The 20455-nt window shown below is 38.9% G+C and overlaps 1 protein-coding gene and 1 long non-coding RNA gene across 3 annotated transcripts in view; both read right to left on the bottom strand.

Annotated features, from left to right (window-relative positions):
• The window catches only part of BEAN1 (brain expressed associated with NEDD4 1), a 29711-nt gene extending 27653 nt beyond the window's left edge, over positions 1-2058 (bottom strand). For both annotated transcript variants that reach the window (XM_042437928.1, XM_042437929.1), the window contains exon 1: positions 1929-2058. In XM_042437928.1, the coding sequence (XP_042293862.1) occupies positions 1929-1962 (34 nt within the window). In that variant the 5' untranslated portion in view covers positions 1963-2058. The remainder of the gene's footprint in view (positions 1-1928) is intronic.
• Positions 2059-8450: 6392 nt separating this feature from the next.
• Positions 8451-9340, bottom strand: LOC121937473. Its single transcript, XR_006105142.1, has 3 exons — positions 9197-9340; positions 9002-9095; positions 8451-8916 (listed from the first exon to the last, which is right to left on the bottom strand). It is a non-coding gene; the product is annotated as an uncharacterized LOC121937473 (long non-coding RNA).
• Positions 9341-20455: the final 11115 nt, after the last annotated feature.

Genomic DNA, 20455 nt, shown 5'->3' with positions numbered 1-20455 from the left:
GCTCAATGCTATGAAATTCTGGGAATTGCAGCTTGTGGCAGCAAAGCGGAGCTGGATCTACACTGCAGAAATAATCTGGCTTGACACCACTTGTGGCATCAAAGCGGAGCCACACTTCCCAGAAACCATAGTACCGAGTCGTCGCAGTTAAAGTGGTGTCAAACCAGATTATTTCTGCAGTGTGGCTCCAGCCTGGGATGAGACAACTTCTAGAGTCAGCTTCCATGACTCAGTCCACTTCATCTGATGTTGCACCTGAGCCTCAAAATGTGTGACTGGATTCCTTGATGCCCTTTGATGCTACAACAGACTAATACAGGTATCTCTTTTGAAAAGACATGTCAAGATACAAGATACACACAAATATATGCAGTCATCCCTCCATATTTGCGGCTTTGACATTTGTGGATTTTATCATTGACGGATTGGATTAATATGTTCTCTCTAGGAATATCTAGGTCCTCCTGCGCAACTCTGTGGTCAATGTCTGTCAGACTTTGACCACAGAGTTGCACTGGAGGACCTAGGGATTCCTAGAGAGGTGTCCTCTATAAGTAAAAACATGGTGTTTTTGTTATTTGCGGTTTTTCCATGCTCAGAGGATGGCCATGGCAAAGCCTCTCTGAAGACATCTTGCCAAGAAAACCCCATGATAGATGCTCCTTAGGGTCGCTGTAAATCGGAAAGGACTTGAAGGCACACAACAACAACAGCGACAAGAGGACTGGGCTGCCTTTCCATCCTCTTCCCAAGTGCCATTGGAAGAGACCCCAAGGGCCATCCAGCCCAAACCCCCTGCCATGCAGGAACTCACAATCAAAACATCTCCCAAAATGGCCATCCAGCCTCTGTTTAAAGGCCTCCAAGAAAGGAGACCCCACCATTTCCCAAGGCAGCATATTCCACTGTTGAACGGCTCTTATTGCCAGGACAGGGTGACCAGGCGTCCTCCTTTTCCAGGACGCACCCTCCATTTCAGCCTTCTCTCCATTCTGCAGAATGACTAAGAAACATGGATTTACATTTCTAGGAGTATTTTTTAAGCCTAAGTTTTTCTGCAGTGTCCTGATTTTCATGGTTTCTGGTCCTCCTTTGAGGTTATGCCATCTGGGCACCCCCATACATCAAGGCAAAACTGGGCAACCAGGGGTCCTCCTTTCCCAGGACATGTACTTCAAGGCAACCCCTAAAGAGGCTGACCAGGAGTCTTCATTTCCCAGGACTTGTCCTCCAAGGCAACCCCCCAAAACACGACCAGGAGTCCTCCTTTCCCAGGACATGTCTTCCAGGGAAACCCTCCAAACAGCTGATCAGGCGTCCTCCTTTCCCAGGACATGTCCTCCAAGGCAACCCCTCCAAACAGTCTTCCTTTCTCAGGACATGTCCTCCAATGCAGACCCTGTCTGACTAGGCATCCTCCTTTCCCAGGACATGTCTTCCAGAGAACCCCCTCCCCAAACAGCTGATCAGGTGTCCTCCTTTCTTAAGACATATCCTCCAAGGAAACCCCCTAAACAGGACAACCAGGCCTCCTCCTTTCCCAGGACATGTCCTCCAAGGCAACCCCTCCAAACAGGGCAACCAGACGTCCTCCTTTCCCAGGACATGCCCTCCAAGGCAACCCCTCCAAACAGTCCTCCTTTCCCAGGACATGTCCTCCATGGCAACCCCCAAACAGGCTGACCAGGCGTCCTCCATTCCCAGGACATGTCCTCCACCCCAAGCTGCTATGTCTAGGAGGACTTCCCATTTAAAAGCAGCAACAAAGAAGCATGGCTTAACACGGCCAGGAGCTTTCCCCTGTCCTCTCTCCAAAGGGAGGGAAGGTCCTCCATTCTGTGGCTGATGCTGAGGACCCTGGAGGCCCAGGGCTGGATCCTGGCTGGGGAAAAGGGCGGGTCCTGAGGGAGAAGAAGACGAAGACTCACCCGAGGAACACATCCAGGAGGCTGGGATCGCCATCCGCCCCAAGAGCGCCTCCCTCCCTGCCTCCTCCTCCTCCTCCTCCTCAGGACTTGAGTCCAGATTAAGGAGGCGCAGTGGCGGCCATTTCTCCCCGCCTTCTGCTCCTCCTTTTGGGAGGAGCACAGAAACGGCCATAGAAGCACAAAAAGAGGGGCAGAGACAGAGAGAGACAGACTCCATTTTATTCTCTAACTGGAGGCCTGCCTTCATGTGTGGAAGGTCTCTTTAGGAGCCCCTGAGTTGAGCCCAGATGGTCACGCTGCGGCTGAGAAGGCCAATGCGATTCTAGGCTGCAACAATAGAAATACATAGGGGTTTTTTTGTGTGTGGGTTTTTGGGGCCATGTGGCCATGTTCCAGAAGCCTTCGACTTCGCAATAGAAGGGCCACTTGCCCTTTTGTTGTGTGGGTTTGTTGTGGAGACTTAGGAGCCATGATATTGAGAAAGGGAAAACATGCATTTATTTAGATGCAGCGTTGTTCCCAAATTACTGGGAGTCCCAAAGGCAAAGACAGCCAAGTTTTTATAGCACTGTGATCAAAGGAAGCGACAAACCACATTTTCATCGGTTATAGTGAATTAAACTTTAATATATATATATATATATATACACACACACACACACACACTTGTTCTCCATATTTGCTAGGGTTGGGGACACAAGGACCCCCGAGAATATGGAAAAACCACAAAAACCAAAAAACACCATGTTTTTATAATAATAATCATAATAATAATAATTAGTCAAAATTTTCTGCCCATTTTAACTTGTTTTCTTTTATTATCTCATCCTCTGTGTCTAGTTTTGTACATCCTTGATAACTGTTTTATTTTCCACTTTAGTTGTTAATTCAGTATTTTTTTCTTTGAAATCCCTCTTTTTTTGGTCTACTTTAAATCTATAAATTGAAAATATTGAAACCAATTATTTACCAATCCTTCGTTTTCTAAGCCATCCCTCGATTTTACAGCCTATACCTTAATTATCTCCATATATAACGTCACAGAATAAAAACTAGTTTATTTTATATATCTCTCTATCCTAGGGATACTTATTTATTCCATATATATATATATATTTATTCCAGATTGAGAATTCCCTGAAGAGAAAGAGAGGAATACAACAACAAAATTAACATTAACAGTTATTAGTAAATCTCCCCATTTCGTTTTAACTTTATCCCAGTCTTCAACTATTGTCTCTTCGGGGCTGTCTGTCACCATAGTACTAAGCTTATCCATCTGTAGTAAATCTGTAGTAAATTTGTTGTAACTTGATGTATTTTACTGTTGTAACCCACCCAGATTCTTCGTGATTGGGTGGGCTAGAAATAAATCTAATTATTATTATTATTATTATTATTATTAATCGTACAAATAATTAACCCATTCTTCCAGTGATAAAGCATAAAGAATTTTAGCAGCTACTGACATATATCTCAGGACCTTGCCATACTTTCTCTCTATATTATCTTCAAACATATTAAGTAAAATATTTTCCAGTGTTTTCTGTAAGTTAATACAGTTGGCCCTAATTATACATAATAATAATAATTTTTATTTATACCCCGCCTTTCCATAAATATGATCAAGGCGGCTTACAAAAGATTAAAAACATCACAGTACAGAGTTAAAAACATGGATTATTTATACACGGATTCAAGCATCCACGGTTTTAAAATGTTCACAACAAGTATACATTTAAAATATCAAACCTTGATTTTCCATTTTTTTAACAAGGGACACCATTTTGCCGTGTCATTATATTTGATGGGACTTTGAACATACACAGATTTTGTTATTCATGGGGGATCTTGGAACCAAACCCCAGCGGATAACAAGGGTCCACTGTATCTAGAATTAAATTTATTTCTTTTACTATAGTATTCCAAAATTTTTTTTAGTTAATTCACATGACCACCAACAATGAATATATAAAATCCTGGAGCTAACCCACATTTCCAACATTAGCTATTCATATCTTTGTCTTTGTAAATTTTAGCCAATCTTGGCGGTGTGATTTTAAGCCAATTTTCCTTTTAAATTCTGTGCGGCTGTGAACTTTTAAGTTTCGTTCCCATGCTTTTTCCCATTGGTCCATATTAATCGGGCACCCTATATCTCTAAGCATAACATCTTTAACAACCTCTTGTTCTGTATCCCAAATTAATTGTATTTTGTATATTTCCCCCATCAGCCCTTTTTTAACCCTCTTTGCTATATAATATTTCTTCTATTTCAGATTTTTTTGTCTAGTGTTCCCCATTCCTGAAGATCGATGCATGTGACTTAAAATTCTCTTGTATTAGTTCTTCGTGTGTTTTTAACTCAAGTTTGTTATTTATCACTCTTAATAAATTTTCATACTCAATCCAATTACCTTCTCTATGTCTTTCTTTTCTAGTATAAAGAGCTTCTAAAGGTGAAGCACATCTGGGGACACTGACAATAATCCTGTTTCTATATATTTTCCAGATATTAAGTAAGGAGATTCTAATACAACGAATGGTCTTTGACAGCCCGATTATCCTTTTCCTTATCATATAATAAAAACGCTTGTAATCCGAATCTAAGACCCTCTCTTTTTAATTCTAGTAGTTTTTTTATCCTCCAATAGCATCCAATCTCTAATCCAACACTGGCAATTCGCTTCATAGTATAATTTAATATTAGGAACTGCTAAAACCCCTCTTTCTTTTGTGTCCTGTGTAATCTTCATCTTAACCCTAATCTTTTGCCTCCCCATATAAATTTTGTAATTTCTTTTTGCCATATTAATAAGTTTTTATCAGGGATTCTGATGGTTTGAAATAGAAATAGGATTTTGGGCAAAACTTTCATTTTACATGCCGCAATTCTTCCTAACAACAAAAGGTGTAGTTTTTGCCAGTGTATAAAATCTTCTTTTATCGTTTTCCATAATTTCACATAGTTATTTTCAAATAGCTCATTTGTCTTATTTGTTATTACTACACCTAAATACTTGACTTGTTTTTTTAATTTCGATCCCTGAGTGTTTTCGTAGACGAATTCTTTCCTCTATATTCATGTTTTTGGTAATAATCACTGTTTTTTTATAGTTCACTTTACAGCCACTAATTCTTCCAAATTCCTCTAATATTCTCATCATTTTATCTACGCCTTCTACTGCCCTCAATTTAAGATTAAATTTTTAAATTTTAATTCCATTTATATCCCTTTCATTGTTTATTTTCCTAATCAAAATTTCGATTATTACAAGGAATAAGAGGGGAGATAAAGGGCAGCCTTGGCAGGTCCCTTTATTTAGTGCGAAAGATGGTGTTTTTTCACCATTATTATATAATGTGGCTTTTTGCTCCTTATAAATATTCTCTGTTCTTTTTGAGAAATTATTTCTGATCTTCATTTCTTTTAAGATTTTTAGTATGGTATCCCATCTCACAGAATCGAAAGCTTTCTGTAAATCCAAGAAAAATAAACCTGCCTGTTTTTCTTTGTGTCTATTATAGTATTCTAAAGTATTCAAGACATATCGAATACTATCTTTTAATTGTCTGTTGGGCAAAACACCTTTTTGATCGTCACTGATAATTTCTTTTAAACAAGTTTTTAATCTGTTTGCCAGTATTAAAGTATATATTTTATAAGCCGCATTTAATAATGAAATCGGTCTATAGTTTGTCGGGTCCTCTTTATCTTTATTATCTTTGGGAATTACGATTATATTTGCTTCTTTCCATGTATCTGGGATTTTGTTAGTTAATGCATGATTATATACTTGTTGAAGAGGGTGGCTGAGTTCCTATTAAAACACCTTACAAAAGATTGCAGGAAATCCGTCAGGGAGATCTATTGCTCTTACTCTCCTTTATTGCCTTTGAATCTCCTCTATTGATATTTCTTTTTCCAAGAGGTTTACTTGTTCATTCTCTAATTTTACTATAGTTTCTTTCCCCAGCCAATCTGCCAAGTTTAAATTGTCTGTTTTATCCTTATTATATAACCTTTGATAATATTCATAGAAATTTTTTTTGATATCGTCTTGCCTTGTATACACTTCTCCATCTTTTTTAATCCTGACAATTCGATTTCTATTTTCCCTCTTTCTTAATTTAAGTGCTAACCATTTCCCAACTTTATTTTGTATTATTTTATTTATTAGTAAAATGGGAGAAATACATTCATTTACCAATAAAAGAAAAGAACATAGAACGCAAACAAATAAAACATAGACAAATAACCAACAAACTGACTACAACTAAAAAGTCGACTTCCTGAACGTCATCCAAGTCATTAGTAATACAGAATTTACTACCACACCAACCTTATAACTAATTAGCAGCGTTAGACCACAAATACCTTTTGAGTCTTTTTTAACTTTACGGTCTCAGTCTCTCATATAAATATCCCAGTTATTTCCGCTAATTCTATTTTCTTACATTATCTAATCAGAAAATCTCATCTTTGATCTTTGATCTGTTTAAGTAGCTATAAAGCGTTTTCCAAATTTTGCTTTGTTTTTCCCAAACTTGTTTTCTCAGCAAGCATGTAAGCTTGTCTAGCTTAACCAAATCCATTAACTTATGAAACCATTCGTCTTCTGATGGTAAACCCTCTAATTTCCATTTGCTAGTGAGGACTACCCTTGCGCTAGTTGTAATATAGAACAGTAAATTCTAGCCATCCTTGCCGGGGTCAGATACCATCTAAACTGTATTTTGAAGGAATTCTCTTTTAGTTCACTAGCCAATGTGTATTTTAAACTTTTGTTCCAAGTTTTTCCCCCCATTGGTCTAGCATTATGTTCTGTTTTAAGTCCTGTGACCATTTAATCATTTGCTCTTTTATTGTTTCTTCTTCTAGCTCGAATTCTAGTAGGCATTTATAAAACAGAGCGATTTTGTGGGGGTTATCAGAGTTTAGAATATCCTTGAATTTAGTATGTCCAGGGCTAATTCCCTTCATTTTGATGTCTAGCAAGAATCTCTCCCTTAACTGTCTATATAACAGCCAACCACAAGAGTAACCTTCCTCTGTCATTTGATCCAATTTTTTAAATTCAACACTTAATCCCAATGTCTTGTTTATTAGCTCCGCTAATAAGTAGAGTAAAGCCCTGTTTTATATTTGAACAAAACCTTCAATAATGCCCTTCTTACAAAGTGATTTAGAAAATCATTGTGAACCTTGCATATATCATACAGTAGGCAAGCGTGTAGTCCAAACCCTTGGTCCACTCCTTCCAAGCTTAACAATCTCCTATCACTTAACAAAATCTAATCACGGAGACACTCAAAGCAACATGCTTCATAATAAATTTGTAAATTGGGTAAGGCTAGTCCCCCCCTTACTTAGCTGTTAAATCTTGCATTACTTTTAGCTGAACCCTTGGCTCCCCCACATATAAACTTGGATAGCTCCTTATGCCATAGTTTAAAGGGCTTGTTGTCAAAAATATCATTTTGATAACATTATCATTTTGATAACAGAAATTTTTCCCAGCCAAGAAAGGTTTAACTTTTGCCACGTTTTTAGATCTTTGTTTATAGTGGATCACAACACTTAATTGTTTTTAAATAAGTCCATATTTTTTTGTGGTGAAAATTATACCTATATATTTAACTTTGTTTACTATCTGAAATCCAGTGGCTTTCGTTATTCTTTGTTTTTCATCACATGCCATATTCAGGGTTAGCACCGAGGTCTTACTTTTATTGACCCTCAGACTTTGTTAAATTCTTCCAAAACACTCAGTAGGGCGTCTAAACTCTCATCCACATCCGAGAGAGTTAAAAGTAGATCATTGTTGTTCTTCTTTTATTTAATATATAACTGGCTTTTAAAAAAAAAAACAGCGTATACTTTTATTAGACCCGCCAAAGAAATACCACAACATAAGAAAAGTAGTCATCCAAAGTGGAGAGAGGGTTACGGTCTTCTCAAAGACTATAGTGGCTAGGAGGATCCGCTTCATTTCGGCTGCCTGGGGACCGGCTTCAATGCCTGCGTCTGCTTCTCCAACCGCTCCAAGCAGACCTTGGCCAATTGCAAGTTGGTCATCATTTTGGCCTGGAGGCTCTCCTTGGCCGGTGACTATGACTATCACTCCTCGCTCCAGTTCTGTGATGCCCCTTCTGTAGGACTCGACTGCTTGTCTCTTGGCTTCTGGGGTGGTGGCTTTGATGCGGGTGGCGGCGATGATGCTGGGGTAGGCGCACTTATGAAAGTCCAGCACCATCTGCGCCCAAATGGCGTCTACGGAGTTCTGGAGGCCATGAGGAGGAAGACGAGGAGGAGGAGGAGGCGGCCCTTCGCAGCCGGTGCTTCCAGGCGTCTTGAAAGCGGCCTGGCTTTATATAACTGGCTTTTAAGCGTTTTTAAATCTCAAACAGTTCAGGGACATTGTATTGGCTTTTGGGCAGAGGTTTTTTTGTTGCCAAGGATCAAAAATCTTAAATTTTATTTGTTTTTCTGAGAAATTTTATTTCTGGGCTTTTTTTTTTTAAAAAAAATATTTATTTAGAATAAAGAATAACAAGCAGAGAGATAGAAAAATTAGCATAACAACGTCATAAAATATAAAACACAGAACTAAACATTGACTAATACAAACAAACTCCTAACTTACGTACCTATATTTACATCTGATCATTGATGTCATTATCTTTCTAGTTCTACTTCCTTTACAGTTGGATATTACTGCATGTTGTAAACTACTTGTTTACTCCTATTGTATAGCCTGATATATAAGTTTCTCATGGTAATCTTAAAACTTCATGGCAAAATACAAACTATAGCTATTATTTAATTATATAATTTACCCTTTTCCTCAGTCCTTCCTGAATCTTCGTTCGCAAAGCAAAGCCAGAGAGAGAGAGATATAAAACTACAATCAACAATTAATGCTGCCGTCAAAGACTGCATTGATTGCAGGAAACTGCCTCTGGTGGATTGTCTGTTCCACAATTTCTGTAAATAAAAACATAATTTTTAATAGACAAGAATACAAATTAAAATGAATATGATATTATGAAAGGTATAGTATATTGCTTACCTACAAAGCCATCTCATTGGGTGCCATGGCGGTACGGGCAGGAATTCTTGGTGGCCAAGTCTCCTGACTAGTTCCAGTTGGAACTGTGTTTGCTCTGTGCGTGAAAAACAAAAAGAAATGGGAAATGTGACTATTTTCTTTATGTTATCTGTTTATGGTGTTTATATTGTACCTTTGAGCCCTAAATTAACCTACCGAGAACTACTTGCAAATATTGTTGCAGGCTAGACTTCAGAAGCATGAAGTTGTGGTGGAGACGGAAATACCTTTCATGAAGGGTTGCCATAAGTCAGGACCTCCAAATCGGGACAAATGTAGGACAACATTTTAAAATGTAGGACACATTTTTCTAAAAATGGAGGACACACGAAAAAATGGGATGATTTTTAAAAAATGTTAATATAAATGCATGTTTCTTAGGCATGATCAAAATACACTTTAAAAATACATTTAATTAAAATAAATACTGCAAAAATACACTTTAAAAATACATTTAATAAAAATAAATATTGCAAAAAATTCACTTTAAAAATACATTTAATAAAAATAAATACTGGAAAAATACACTTTAAAAACAGCACACTTAACCAAAATAAATACTGTAAATGGGCACCCACCTCCTCCTCCTCTGCCTCCTCCTCCTCCTCATCTTCATCCTCCTCCTCTGCATCAAAAAAGGGCAAAGGAAACGTGATTACTTCGATAAGGGACACTTTACAGTCTACAGAAGAAGATGTAAAGATTGCTCAAAGCACTCAAAGAAGGTCCAGGGAAACAGGAAGAAACAAAGACTTTTTACCAGATGAGGTGTTAAGTCCACAGCTGATAAAAAGAAACACGTTTGTTGGTTACAAGAACTGATCTAGAAAAAACTCCTGAAAAGGACAATGATATAAATGAGTTGATAGACTGGAAAACCAATGTATTGTTGTTTGCCATTAGTATAATGGAAGATGAAATATTTTCAAAACCTTACTGGGAACGGGGAATAAGGTGAAGGAGTGTTGTCGTTACAGATGACCATAGATATTCCTAGAGAGAACATATTAATCAAATCTGTGAATAATCAGATCCACAACAGTTAAAGCCACAAATGTGGAGCCATGAGTGTATAATGTCTCATGTAAATGTTGACTTCTCTTACTACCAGCTGTAGGCTCCCGATTGACTTTCCCCATAGATCAATAGCCCTTTAGAAAAGCTGGCTTCTCAATTCCTGATATAGAATGAACCAACTATAATTCAGATCCTTTTAAGTAACATAGCAGTTACTGATTCTAATTCATTAACAGACCTGGCTGTGTCACATATCTGGGAGTCTTTCTTTGGCTTCTTTTCCTCCAGTAATTTCTTGCGCAGTTCCTCCTCAATGTTCACACAGTTCAGCCAAGAAACACAAACAGGGTCACCTAAATATTTGTTGTGCTTCGGGGTCATGTGTCGTCTTTACGCTTCTGCTTTGATGCTCAGGAAAAGGCAAAAAGAAATGGTGTTTCGCACAACACACAATCTACAGGGTTCACTGCTGTATGATGTTGTGACAGATGGCTTTTCTGTAAGGATTATGCTAATCACTTTTCATTTTAAACAAAAAGTCCTCTTCACACTTACCTAGGAGTAAGCTCCATTTAACACAGTGGGACCTGCTTTCAAATTGAGGGTTCAGCAGATTGCGCTGCCGGTTGATTAGATTAACCAATTTAAAACATTTTAGGTGACTCGAAGATATGTTTGATACAATATAATTTACCCAAATGGCTGCTGAAATTCCAAATTTAGATTCTCTGAAACAACATGTTCTACTTAAGCTGCTGTGTTTTTTAAAAAATATTTTTCTCCTGAAAAACATGCCAAAATATGCCAGGCATATTGCACTGCAAAATGCATTAATTTAGTCTAATTTTGGTTTGGAGTTTGATTTGTATTGTCCACCCAATGAGTTTTCCCTCCAAGTCTGTGTTATGAACGCTGTAATGATATCAAAGAATAACTTGCAGAAAAATAGAGATGGATCTGATGAGGCAAACAAGTTTTAGTGTGAATAAAGACATTTTTTTGCTATTAAGAGCCTCAATTTCTCTGAAAGAATATATTGGGATACATGCAGACATGGGCAGGGTGAAAGCCAGTGATGGACATGGCTGAAGCTAATGTGGCTGAGGCCAGCTTTTTTCTGTCTCTTGTTGGTACCCCTTCTTTCGCTCCCTTTTCCTCTCCAGTTTTCCAATTCTCAATCTCCAGTTTTTGTGGGTCATTTTTAGATGAGAGATAAGGATGCAATATCTCCACTTTTGGTGGGCTCAGCTCCAGGCGAGAAGAAAAGGACTGAATGCAAATCTCTAAGAGAGCAGCAGCTCTCTTTCTTGAAGTTAACAAATGATTTCTTTTCAACAAATGCATCAATTTTATTTGTCTTCATATAGTCATATTGTTTCAAAATCCAGTCTTTTATATTCAGGCATTCCTTTTCTTTCCATTTCGGTGCGCAAAGTATTCTAGCTGCTGTCGTCATATAAAATATAAGTCTCCCGCATTTTTGTTCTGGGTTTTTATCTATAACCATATTCAGCAAATACATTTTTGGATCGGCATATTCTCTGATAGTTCAAATTTTTAAAACCTATGCATAATAATAATAATTTTTATTTATAGACCGCTATTCCGCAATGATCATAGCGGTGTACAGTAAAATTGCAACACAATACAAAAAATTGCAAGGCCTCTCTCCCCCTCAAGATGGTGGTTGGAGGAGGGCTCTTTGTCTTCCAGGCCAGGTCTCTCTCCCCCTCAAGATGGTGGTTGCTTTCTTACATAACCACCAGACCCTATGGCCATACCTCCCTGAACACAACTAATCTCAGCTCACTGTATTCTTAAACTTTTTTCCTTGCCCAAGTTTCTGCAGTTGGAATATTCTCCGCCAGGAATTAAAACACATGCAATAAAAGGGGAAAATATACAATATCTTTCTCATACTGAGCATTTTACCTCCTACACTGTACTTCTGCTAGGCTGAATAGAGCTCAGGTTGGCACTGCTGGAGGCCATGCTGGCCTCTTATTAACCTTCTGCAGCTCATGGCATATTTTAAAAAATGAGAGCGTATTAGCATCCCTGGGACTTGGCGTCCCAGTTTAGAAGGGAGAAGATTTCCAAAAGAAGCAGCACAGAAATAATTCCGAAGGTGACAATTTCAAAGCTTGCCAGTTTTTCCTTTGGTGTGAAACAGATTCCCCTAGAGGTCCTCCAGGTAACCTCTCTTGGCATCCCTTTGTATCCTCCTGGATTGTTCTCTTTATTATGAAGCGAGTGGAGAATTTCTATTTTAGAGCCGTGGCAGCTGAAAAATGTCAAAAGGACTCTTATGAGAATGCAACACACATTTCTTCCCCGAAAGTATGTTTTAAATAAGCTTGACCCGTGAAAGGTGAGCGCACAGTAAAACGGCTGAGCAGCAGTGCTTTGTACATAATAATACCAATGTCTTTCGGAGCAAGAGGGAGGGCGGAAGGGTCACGGTCATAGGTACAGGAGAGAATAACATCCATAAAAGACTTAGAGGTAGATTGAGACTACGGGCAATCCATTTGGAGTGGAATGCAAGCGAGATTTAAGAGACTAAAAGATGAGAGGATGGAAGGTACAAAGAGACACTTCTTCCTCTTCTTCGTGCTCTTCTTTCTTTTCACTCCCTCCTCAAATGTACTGTGCATCCACCTTGGCTTTTTCAGATGCTCCTCATTTTTCTTCTTCAGTGGAATTGTTTGTGATTGTGCTTTTAGCAGTTCCTTCTTTATGAACTCCCACCATGCTGGGTATCTTTGTTCCTTGGGTTCCTGCCTAATGTTTACCTGAGCTTGATAAAATCAATTTTTGTAAAATCCATGGTTCATGTTTGACTATACTCTTCTTTGGATTGCTCCACAATCTTGAACTGTAGCATTGTATAATCACTTCCTCCTAAAATACCAACTACTTTGATTCCATTAATAAGGATAATTAAAAGATAACGACTTGTTCTTGCTTCTTGGGAGATTATCACACACAGCTTTTAAACTACAATTAGAGCAGTGAAATGGCACTTTTGGTGCTACCATGCCATTAATTTTTTCCTATTTCTTTCCTATCTCTTTTTTTAACTTAAATCACATCTGCAGAACTTCAGAATTGTGTTAAAAAGTTAAAAAGTAAAATAAAAACCAAAAGGCATGCTGGCTAGTGAACAGCAACAAATAACCATCACATCCCTAGTGTAGCACCTTTAAGACTAATTGAAAGAAAGAAGTTGGCACCATGAACTTTCATAGACTTGAGCCTACAGTACTTCTTCAGATGCATGGGAATCCGGAATCTGGAAATATTTGTGTTAAAGCAAAGACTGTTGTGCTATTGAAAGGTAGTGCAGAAATAAAAGACTGAATAGCACAAAAATTGTGCAGTTATGGTGAAAAGCACACTCGTGCGGTATCCTAGTCTTAAAGGTGCTACAGGATCCTTTTGCATACTGGGGGGAAAAAATGAGGTGTCAGAGGATGGACTGTTTGTGCCAAAGTGGGACAGTTAAAGAGTACCTTATTTGCAAAGAAAGCACACCTTTTAGGTTGTCTGAAGCACTTACCTCCGTTTACTGTTTCTTGCTTCATTTGACAAGACCCAAGTAAATGACTCTTATCAATGAAAGGTTCTAAAAATCCGTCACCCAACCTATACATTGTGCAATGCATAGTTAAATTTTGATATTCCCTTGTAACCAACACTAGCCTTTGGGCGACTCTGAATTTTAACAATGCAATTCTGCATTCTGATGGAACAGTACAGTTCAGTTTACTACCTAACTGTGCTACATTTAAGGGACACTGTGAGGGGCCTAAATAACTATGGATATTTTATTTTATTTATTTATTTATTTTATTTACATTATTTATATGCCACCTTTCTCTTGGAATGGGGCCCATTGTATGGCATATGTAAACCACATAATACCAACACACTTTATGCAAAGTATGTAAAATAGAGCAGTGGCAAGAAACAAGAGCTTCAGAATATATCAGTAATCACTGCATTGCTGGCACTGAGTGCCACCTGGCGTTCATTTATGTGCATACCACAAAAATGTTGATTTCAGCGCACTGAATATTTGCTTATACAACTATTTGAAGGCCGAGCAGCATATTACATAGGAGAGCCATGATTTCCCAAAGTATTTTATTTACAGCAGGGAAGGAAATGAAGTGGCTATCCAAAAGCTGTTGGATTGTAACACCTAATATTTCTCTTTATTGTGAAGTGTTATTCTTCTATTTTATTGTGCTTTAAGTGTGCTTTTAAACTGTTTCAACTGGAGGAACACTGTGTGTTCAAACAGGACGAGGATCGAGGAAAGGATTAATTACTTTGCAGGTGCGAAGCCGGCCTAAGTGAGACCCAAAGCTAGTTCAAGCAAATATATTTATGACTATGAATAGAGAAGGTGAGGACAAGATTGTGCCTGGAGGCCTCTACTGTGGTCTCAGTATGAATGTATGAATAAGGAGGTCTTGGCTCTTACAAATCCAAATGTCCAAACATAGGGTCTGCCCATGCCAACGGGCAGACCCTGCAAAAACGCAGAGGCCTAAATCACATGGAGAAGACTCTTGTGCACCTTTTTCATGAGTCCATAACAGCTGGAATTGACCACAAATGTAATCTGGCCCAAACCCCTGTTGAAGCAAGAAATCTGCTCCAGCAGCATCTTTTATAGATCGCATACTGTAAAGATCATGACTCTCAGTGGGTGAGAGAAATGGACACAATTCTATCTCCACAGGTTCATATACATGGGGAAGAGCATGTGGACAGAGCATCTGGTATGTGTAGTGTCTAAGCAGATGCTGCTCCAGGCTCCTTCTTATAGATGTTTTTCATTCCCTTGAAGGGAATTCTTGTTTGCACTTTTAAAAAGGGGGGAAAATAGGTCGGTTCACCTGATCATTATTTGGGAAGGTATCCAGTGATGCCTAATCCAACAGCTGTTCCCTGCTAATTTGTTTACTAAAGATGCCAGATGTTAGCAATTATTTTATAAAGCAGCTTTTAAGTCAAGAACAATGTTTGAGAACAAAATGTTTCATTCTCTGGGGCAATGGGTTTTCAGAAAGTGGAATGGAGCGTATGTGTTGAGTAGGTGTTTTCCCCAAACACCTATGAAAATGGGAAGGAGGCAAAGTGTGTTTTAGAGTATGAACAGCAGTTCTAAAATGCACTTTCCTGAAAAGCAAGCATATTGCCTGGCATGATAATTATTTTGAATGAATATGTCCATGATCATTTTGCAAATAAACGTATTACCATTGAACCAAACAAAGAATCTTTCAGTCCTTCTAATACTTTTAAGGTATTTATTTTGACATGAAGGAGGGCCAAGAAGCTTTGTGCCAAATAGAAATGTGTTCAGCTGCAACCACACTGCAGAAATTCTCCAGTTCAAGACCGCTTTAGCTGCCCTGGTTCAGTGCTAGGGAATCCTGGGAATTGTAGTTTTGTGAGAAAGAGCTCTGGTCCCTCAATAAACTACAATTCCCATGCACCTGAGGAATTACGCTTAAGTCTAGGAAAGCTCATGCTGCCAACTTTTCTTTCAGTGAGTCTCAAAGGTGCTATCATAGTTTGCTGTGGTTTGTTGAGGCCTAGTGCCACAATAAACTACAACTCCCACAACTCTATACCAGTGAAACATAGCTGGATTGGAGTTTGGTCTTGAATTAGGTCGCTGAAATTGGGGGTCAGCTGATGGGAGCCTTCCAGGTGGTTCAACCCACCTCCATGGCCCTGCTCTCCCTCGCTCAGCCATGCCTACGACTGCTGAACAAGAAGGTTGTAACCTGACAGCCAAAAGGTGCCAAAACAGATGTGCAACCCCTTAGAGACTGGCTGGCCAATAGCAGTACAGTGGGGGAAGTCTATTGCAATATGAAATTATGAAAAATAGAGTATCACACGTATTGACAAAGCCATCTTTGGAGCCCTGGTGGCGCAGCGGTTAAATGCCTGTACTGCAGCCATTCACTCAAAACCACAAGGTTGCGAGTTCAAGACCAGCAAAAGGGCCCAAGCTCGACTCAGGCTTGCATCCTTCCGAAGTCGCTAAAATGAGTACCCAGACTGTTGGGGGCTAATTAGCTTACTTGCTAATTAGCTTACTTGCTGTTCACCGCTATGATCTTTGGAATAGCGGTATATAAATAAAACAAATTATTAATTAATTATTATCTTACTGGCTCTGGTGGCGGAACTGGAATGAATACGTTACTCCCAATTCTTCTAATTAAGTGCAACTGGGACTCAAGTTGTTCTGTGCATAAAAACGAAACAAAAACAGAGTAAATAGGAAATACGATTCTGTTTATTTATTTTATTTATTTATAGTATTTATACCCCGCCTTTCCAGCCCTAAAGGCTATCAGAGCGGCTTACAGTTGTTATTTTTAATTAGAATTTTAATTCTATGCTTCTATTACTTTGTCTTTGAGTAGGGTTGCCATAACTGTCTACCTCCAAACCGGGACAAATGTAAATAAAATGTAGGACAACTGCAGGACAAAACCTGTTTTTATCAGTCTTTTAGGCACATGCCAAAAAGATTTAAATAAATAATTCAAACATGTTGCTCAAAGGTGGGTCTGGTGGTGGGATTGGAAGATGGAAGCCATTATCAGTCCTTCAAATACGTTGCAATTGAGATGCAGCATCTATATTGGCACACCCATTTATTTCTTAGTTGTCTTTAGGATGTAAGTAATTCTGTGTGTAGAGGAAAAGAAACAAAGAGAAAATGGGAAATATAATTCTATTTATTTATTTTATTTATTTATGGTGTTTATACCCCGCATTTCAGCCCAAACGGCTATCAGAGCGGCTAATAGTCTCAACCCATATTTATAGTATTAAAAATATACAAGTCTGCCTTGGTTTTTATTTTATTTCATTAATTTTTATTATTAAAAATGAACAAGTCTGTCTTGGTTTTTAATTTTATTTAATTTTATTATATTTAAAGGTGGTTCTGATGGTGAGATTAGAAGATGCAGACCGTTTTCAGTCCTTCCAATAAGTTGTATTTGGGACGCAAGACGTTCTGTGCATAAAAAACAAACAAAAGCAAAGAGAAAATAGGAAATATGACTCTATTTTATTTATTTATTTATGGTGTTTATACCCCGCTTTTCAGCCCTAAATTAACCTACCTTGGCCAGGTGTAGGTACTGCTGTTGGCTTGTTTTGAGCAATATGAACTGGTGGTAGAAGTAAACGTATCTTTCCTTCCAGTAATTTGCTTCTTCATTCACAGCTCAAAAATACAGAAACAAGGTGTTATTTTATTTATTTATGGTATTTATATCCCGCCTTTCAGCCCTAAATTAACCTACCTTGAGCCATCTGTATATACTGTTCATGCGTAGTCTTTAGGATCATAAACTGGTGGTACAAGTGTATGTACTTTTTTCCCCCTTAGAACTGTATTTCATCATTAATAGGGTTGTCATAACGGTACCTCCAAATTGGGACAAATGTGAAAAAATGTAGGACAACTGCAGGACAAAACCTGTCTTTATCAGTCTTTTAGGCACCTGCTAAAAAGATTTAAATAAATAACTCTTCCATGTATTGGCAGAGCCAGTTGCTTAAAGGTGGCTCTGATGGTGGGACTGGAACATTTAAGCCATTATGAATCCTTCGAATACGTTGCAATTGAGACGCAAGAAGTTCTGTGCATGAAGAAAAAGAAACAAAGAGAGAATAGAAAATACAATTCTATTTATTCATTTATGGTATTTATACCCTGCCTTTCAGCCCTAAAGGCTATCAGAGCGGCTTACAGTTATTATTTTTAATTAGAATTTTAATTCTTTGATTCTAGTACTTTGTCTTTGAGTAGGGTTGCCATAACTGTCTACCGCCAAACTGGGACAAATGTAAAAAAAAAATATGTAGGATAACTGCAGGACAAATCAGTCTTTTAGGCACCTGCCAAAAAGACTTAAATAAATAATTCTTACATGTATTGGCAGAGCCAGTTGCTTAAAGGTGGCTGTGATGGTGGGATTGGAAGATGTAAGCCATTATCAATCCTTCGAATACGTTGCAATTGAGACGCAGCATCTATATTGGCACACCCAGTTATTTCTGCCTGGCTCAGCCGGTGGTTCTGGGAGATGCAGGCCGTTTTCCAGCATGTTGATCAGTTGTCTTTAGGATGCAAGTAATTTCTGTGTGCCAAAAAGATTTAAAGAAAGAATTCTTACCTGTATTGGCAGAGCCAGTTATTTAAGGGTGGCTCTGATGGTGGAGTTGGAAGATGCAGACCTCTTTCAATTCTTCCAATAAGTTGTATTTGGGACACAAGACGTTCTGTGCATAAAGAAAAAGAAACAAAGAGAAAATAGAAAATACAATTCTATTTATTTATTTTATTTATTTATGGTATTTATACCCCGCCTTTCAGCCCTAAAGGCTATCAGAGCAGCTTACAATTATTATTAAAATTTTAATTCTATGATTCTATTACTTTTTTTTGTCTTTGACTAAATACCATTTAAAATTAATCTACCCTGAGACAGCTGGACATTTTTCTCATATGTTGCTTATAAAACAATATACTGATGGTATAGACGTATGTACTTTTCACGCCAATATTGTGCTTCATTTGTGCCTGAAAAGTATAGAAAATGGGTGTCAGAAAATGTCCTAATAATCCAGTTTGACACCACTTTAACTGCCATGGATCAATGTTATATTATTCTGGGAATGGTAGTTTTGTTAAGGTCAAAAACGGAGTTCCAAGCCCAAGTTCGGTTCAATCAGATGGCTTTATTTGCATGCAAACGGCACAGGGGGAATTTGCTCTCCGAAAGTTGCGCACCAAGCAGTGAACATGGGGTTCTTTTTATTGGGTTGCAAGCAGCAAAGAAACATACATCTGCGCATGAGCAACACATCTGTGCTCGCAAAAGTTTCAATTCTTATCTAACCCACATATTCCAGTTTTTCTCTTTTCTCCTTGGACAGCGCATTATGGCTATACCATTGCTGTTACTGTTGCGCCTTGTTATTATTGTTGTTACTGTGTCTACCTATATATTTGCCCTTACAGTTTGCTGTGGTTTGTTGACATCTAGTGCCTCAATAAACTACAACTGCCACAACTCCATACCAGACATGGCAGTGAAAGGAGATTTGAATCTGAGGGCTAGACATTTCTTGTTCAAAACTTACCAAGTGTGAAATTTAACATTAGAAGTTTCTAACAGATCAGCAGAGCTCTGTTCCTGAAGTATGATTCTAGTTTTTTGTGGGTTTTTGGACTCTGTGGCCATGTTCTAGAAGATTCTAGTGTTCACTAAACAAGGTTTCTGGGAAAATAGATCTCCGAACTTCTTTTAGGTATCTGTTTGGTCTCAGCCAATACCTGGGTTTGAGCTTGGTCTTTGAGGTCAGCTTGCTGATGGCACCTGGCCGAACATCTCTGCCCCACCTTCGCCGCAGCCCACCTCAGCCACCCCCACAGACATTGGAAACGACCGTTGGCACTTGACAGGAGTACTCAACACTGGCAAATACAATTTTCACATAATTTTTGATGGCCATGCTACCTGGGAAATCCTGGGAATTGTAGTCTAGACTGTCATGGCCAGCCAAGAGCAGGACTTGGAGGAGGCCGTGGCTCCTCAAGTGCAAGAGGAGAGGGAGGCTATAACAGGTCCTAATCCTGCCCTGCCAGACCCCAGCCCTGATTTCCCAGCCCCAGGGGTTGAAGCTCAGACAGGTCCTAGCTCTGTGGGGATCCTTGCTGAGGCTCAGCAGCCTAGTGGTGACTCTGGGAAAGAACCAAGCCTGGAGGTTCCTTCCTTTAGGCAGTGAAGAGCTGAGAGTTCTTGCATGCATTGATCCAGGAGGCTTGCAGAGAGGCAAGCTGCTGATAAGCCACAGCTGGCACAAGGGAGGGCGTCTTGCATTTAAGCAGCTGGGGAATGCTGACCCTTTGCCAGCAATTATTGCAGAATCCTTCTTGGTGATTGTTGTCAGCACTGGCTTCTTGTTTCCGGAACCCTTGTTTGTCTTGGACCTACGACTTTGGAACGAACTGGACTCTTGTTACCTTCTGGCTGCCCTGACCTTGGACCAAACTGACTTCTGTGAACTCTGGTATCCTGACCTTGGCTTTGTTTGTGGCTTGCTTCTCTTGGACTAACAGAAAGGTCTGTAGACTGTCTCCCAGCTCCTTTCTTGCTAAGCCATCACTGTCAGCGTTTGTTTGGATGTGTGCTGGCCGCAGTCCAGGACACAGACCACCACCACCACAAAGCAACACTTTTTTGAGTTCTGCCTTTGGCATTGATACTTGCTGATGGATATACGTTAATATTTTCTGGAAGGATCCTACTGATATGAAGACAAATGCAATTGCAGTTGAGT

This window comes from Sceloporus undulatus, chromosome 8, assembly GCF_019175285.1.
Source record: "Sceloporus undulatus isolate JIND9_A2432 ecotype Alabama chromosome 8, SceUnd_v1.1, whole genome shotgun sequence".
Taxonomy (NCBI): domain Eukaryota; kingdom Metazoa; phylum Chordata; class Lepidosauria; order Squamata; family Phrynosomatidae; genus Sceloporus; species Sceloporus undulatus.
This window is presented reverse-complemented; position numbering and strand designations above follow the sequence as displayed.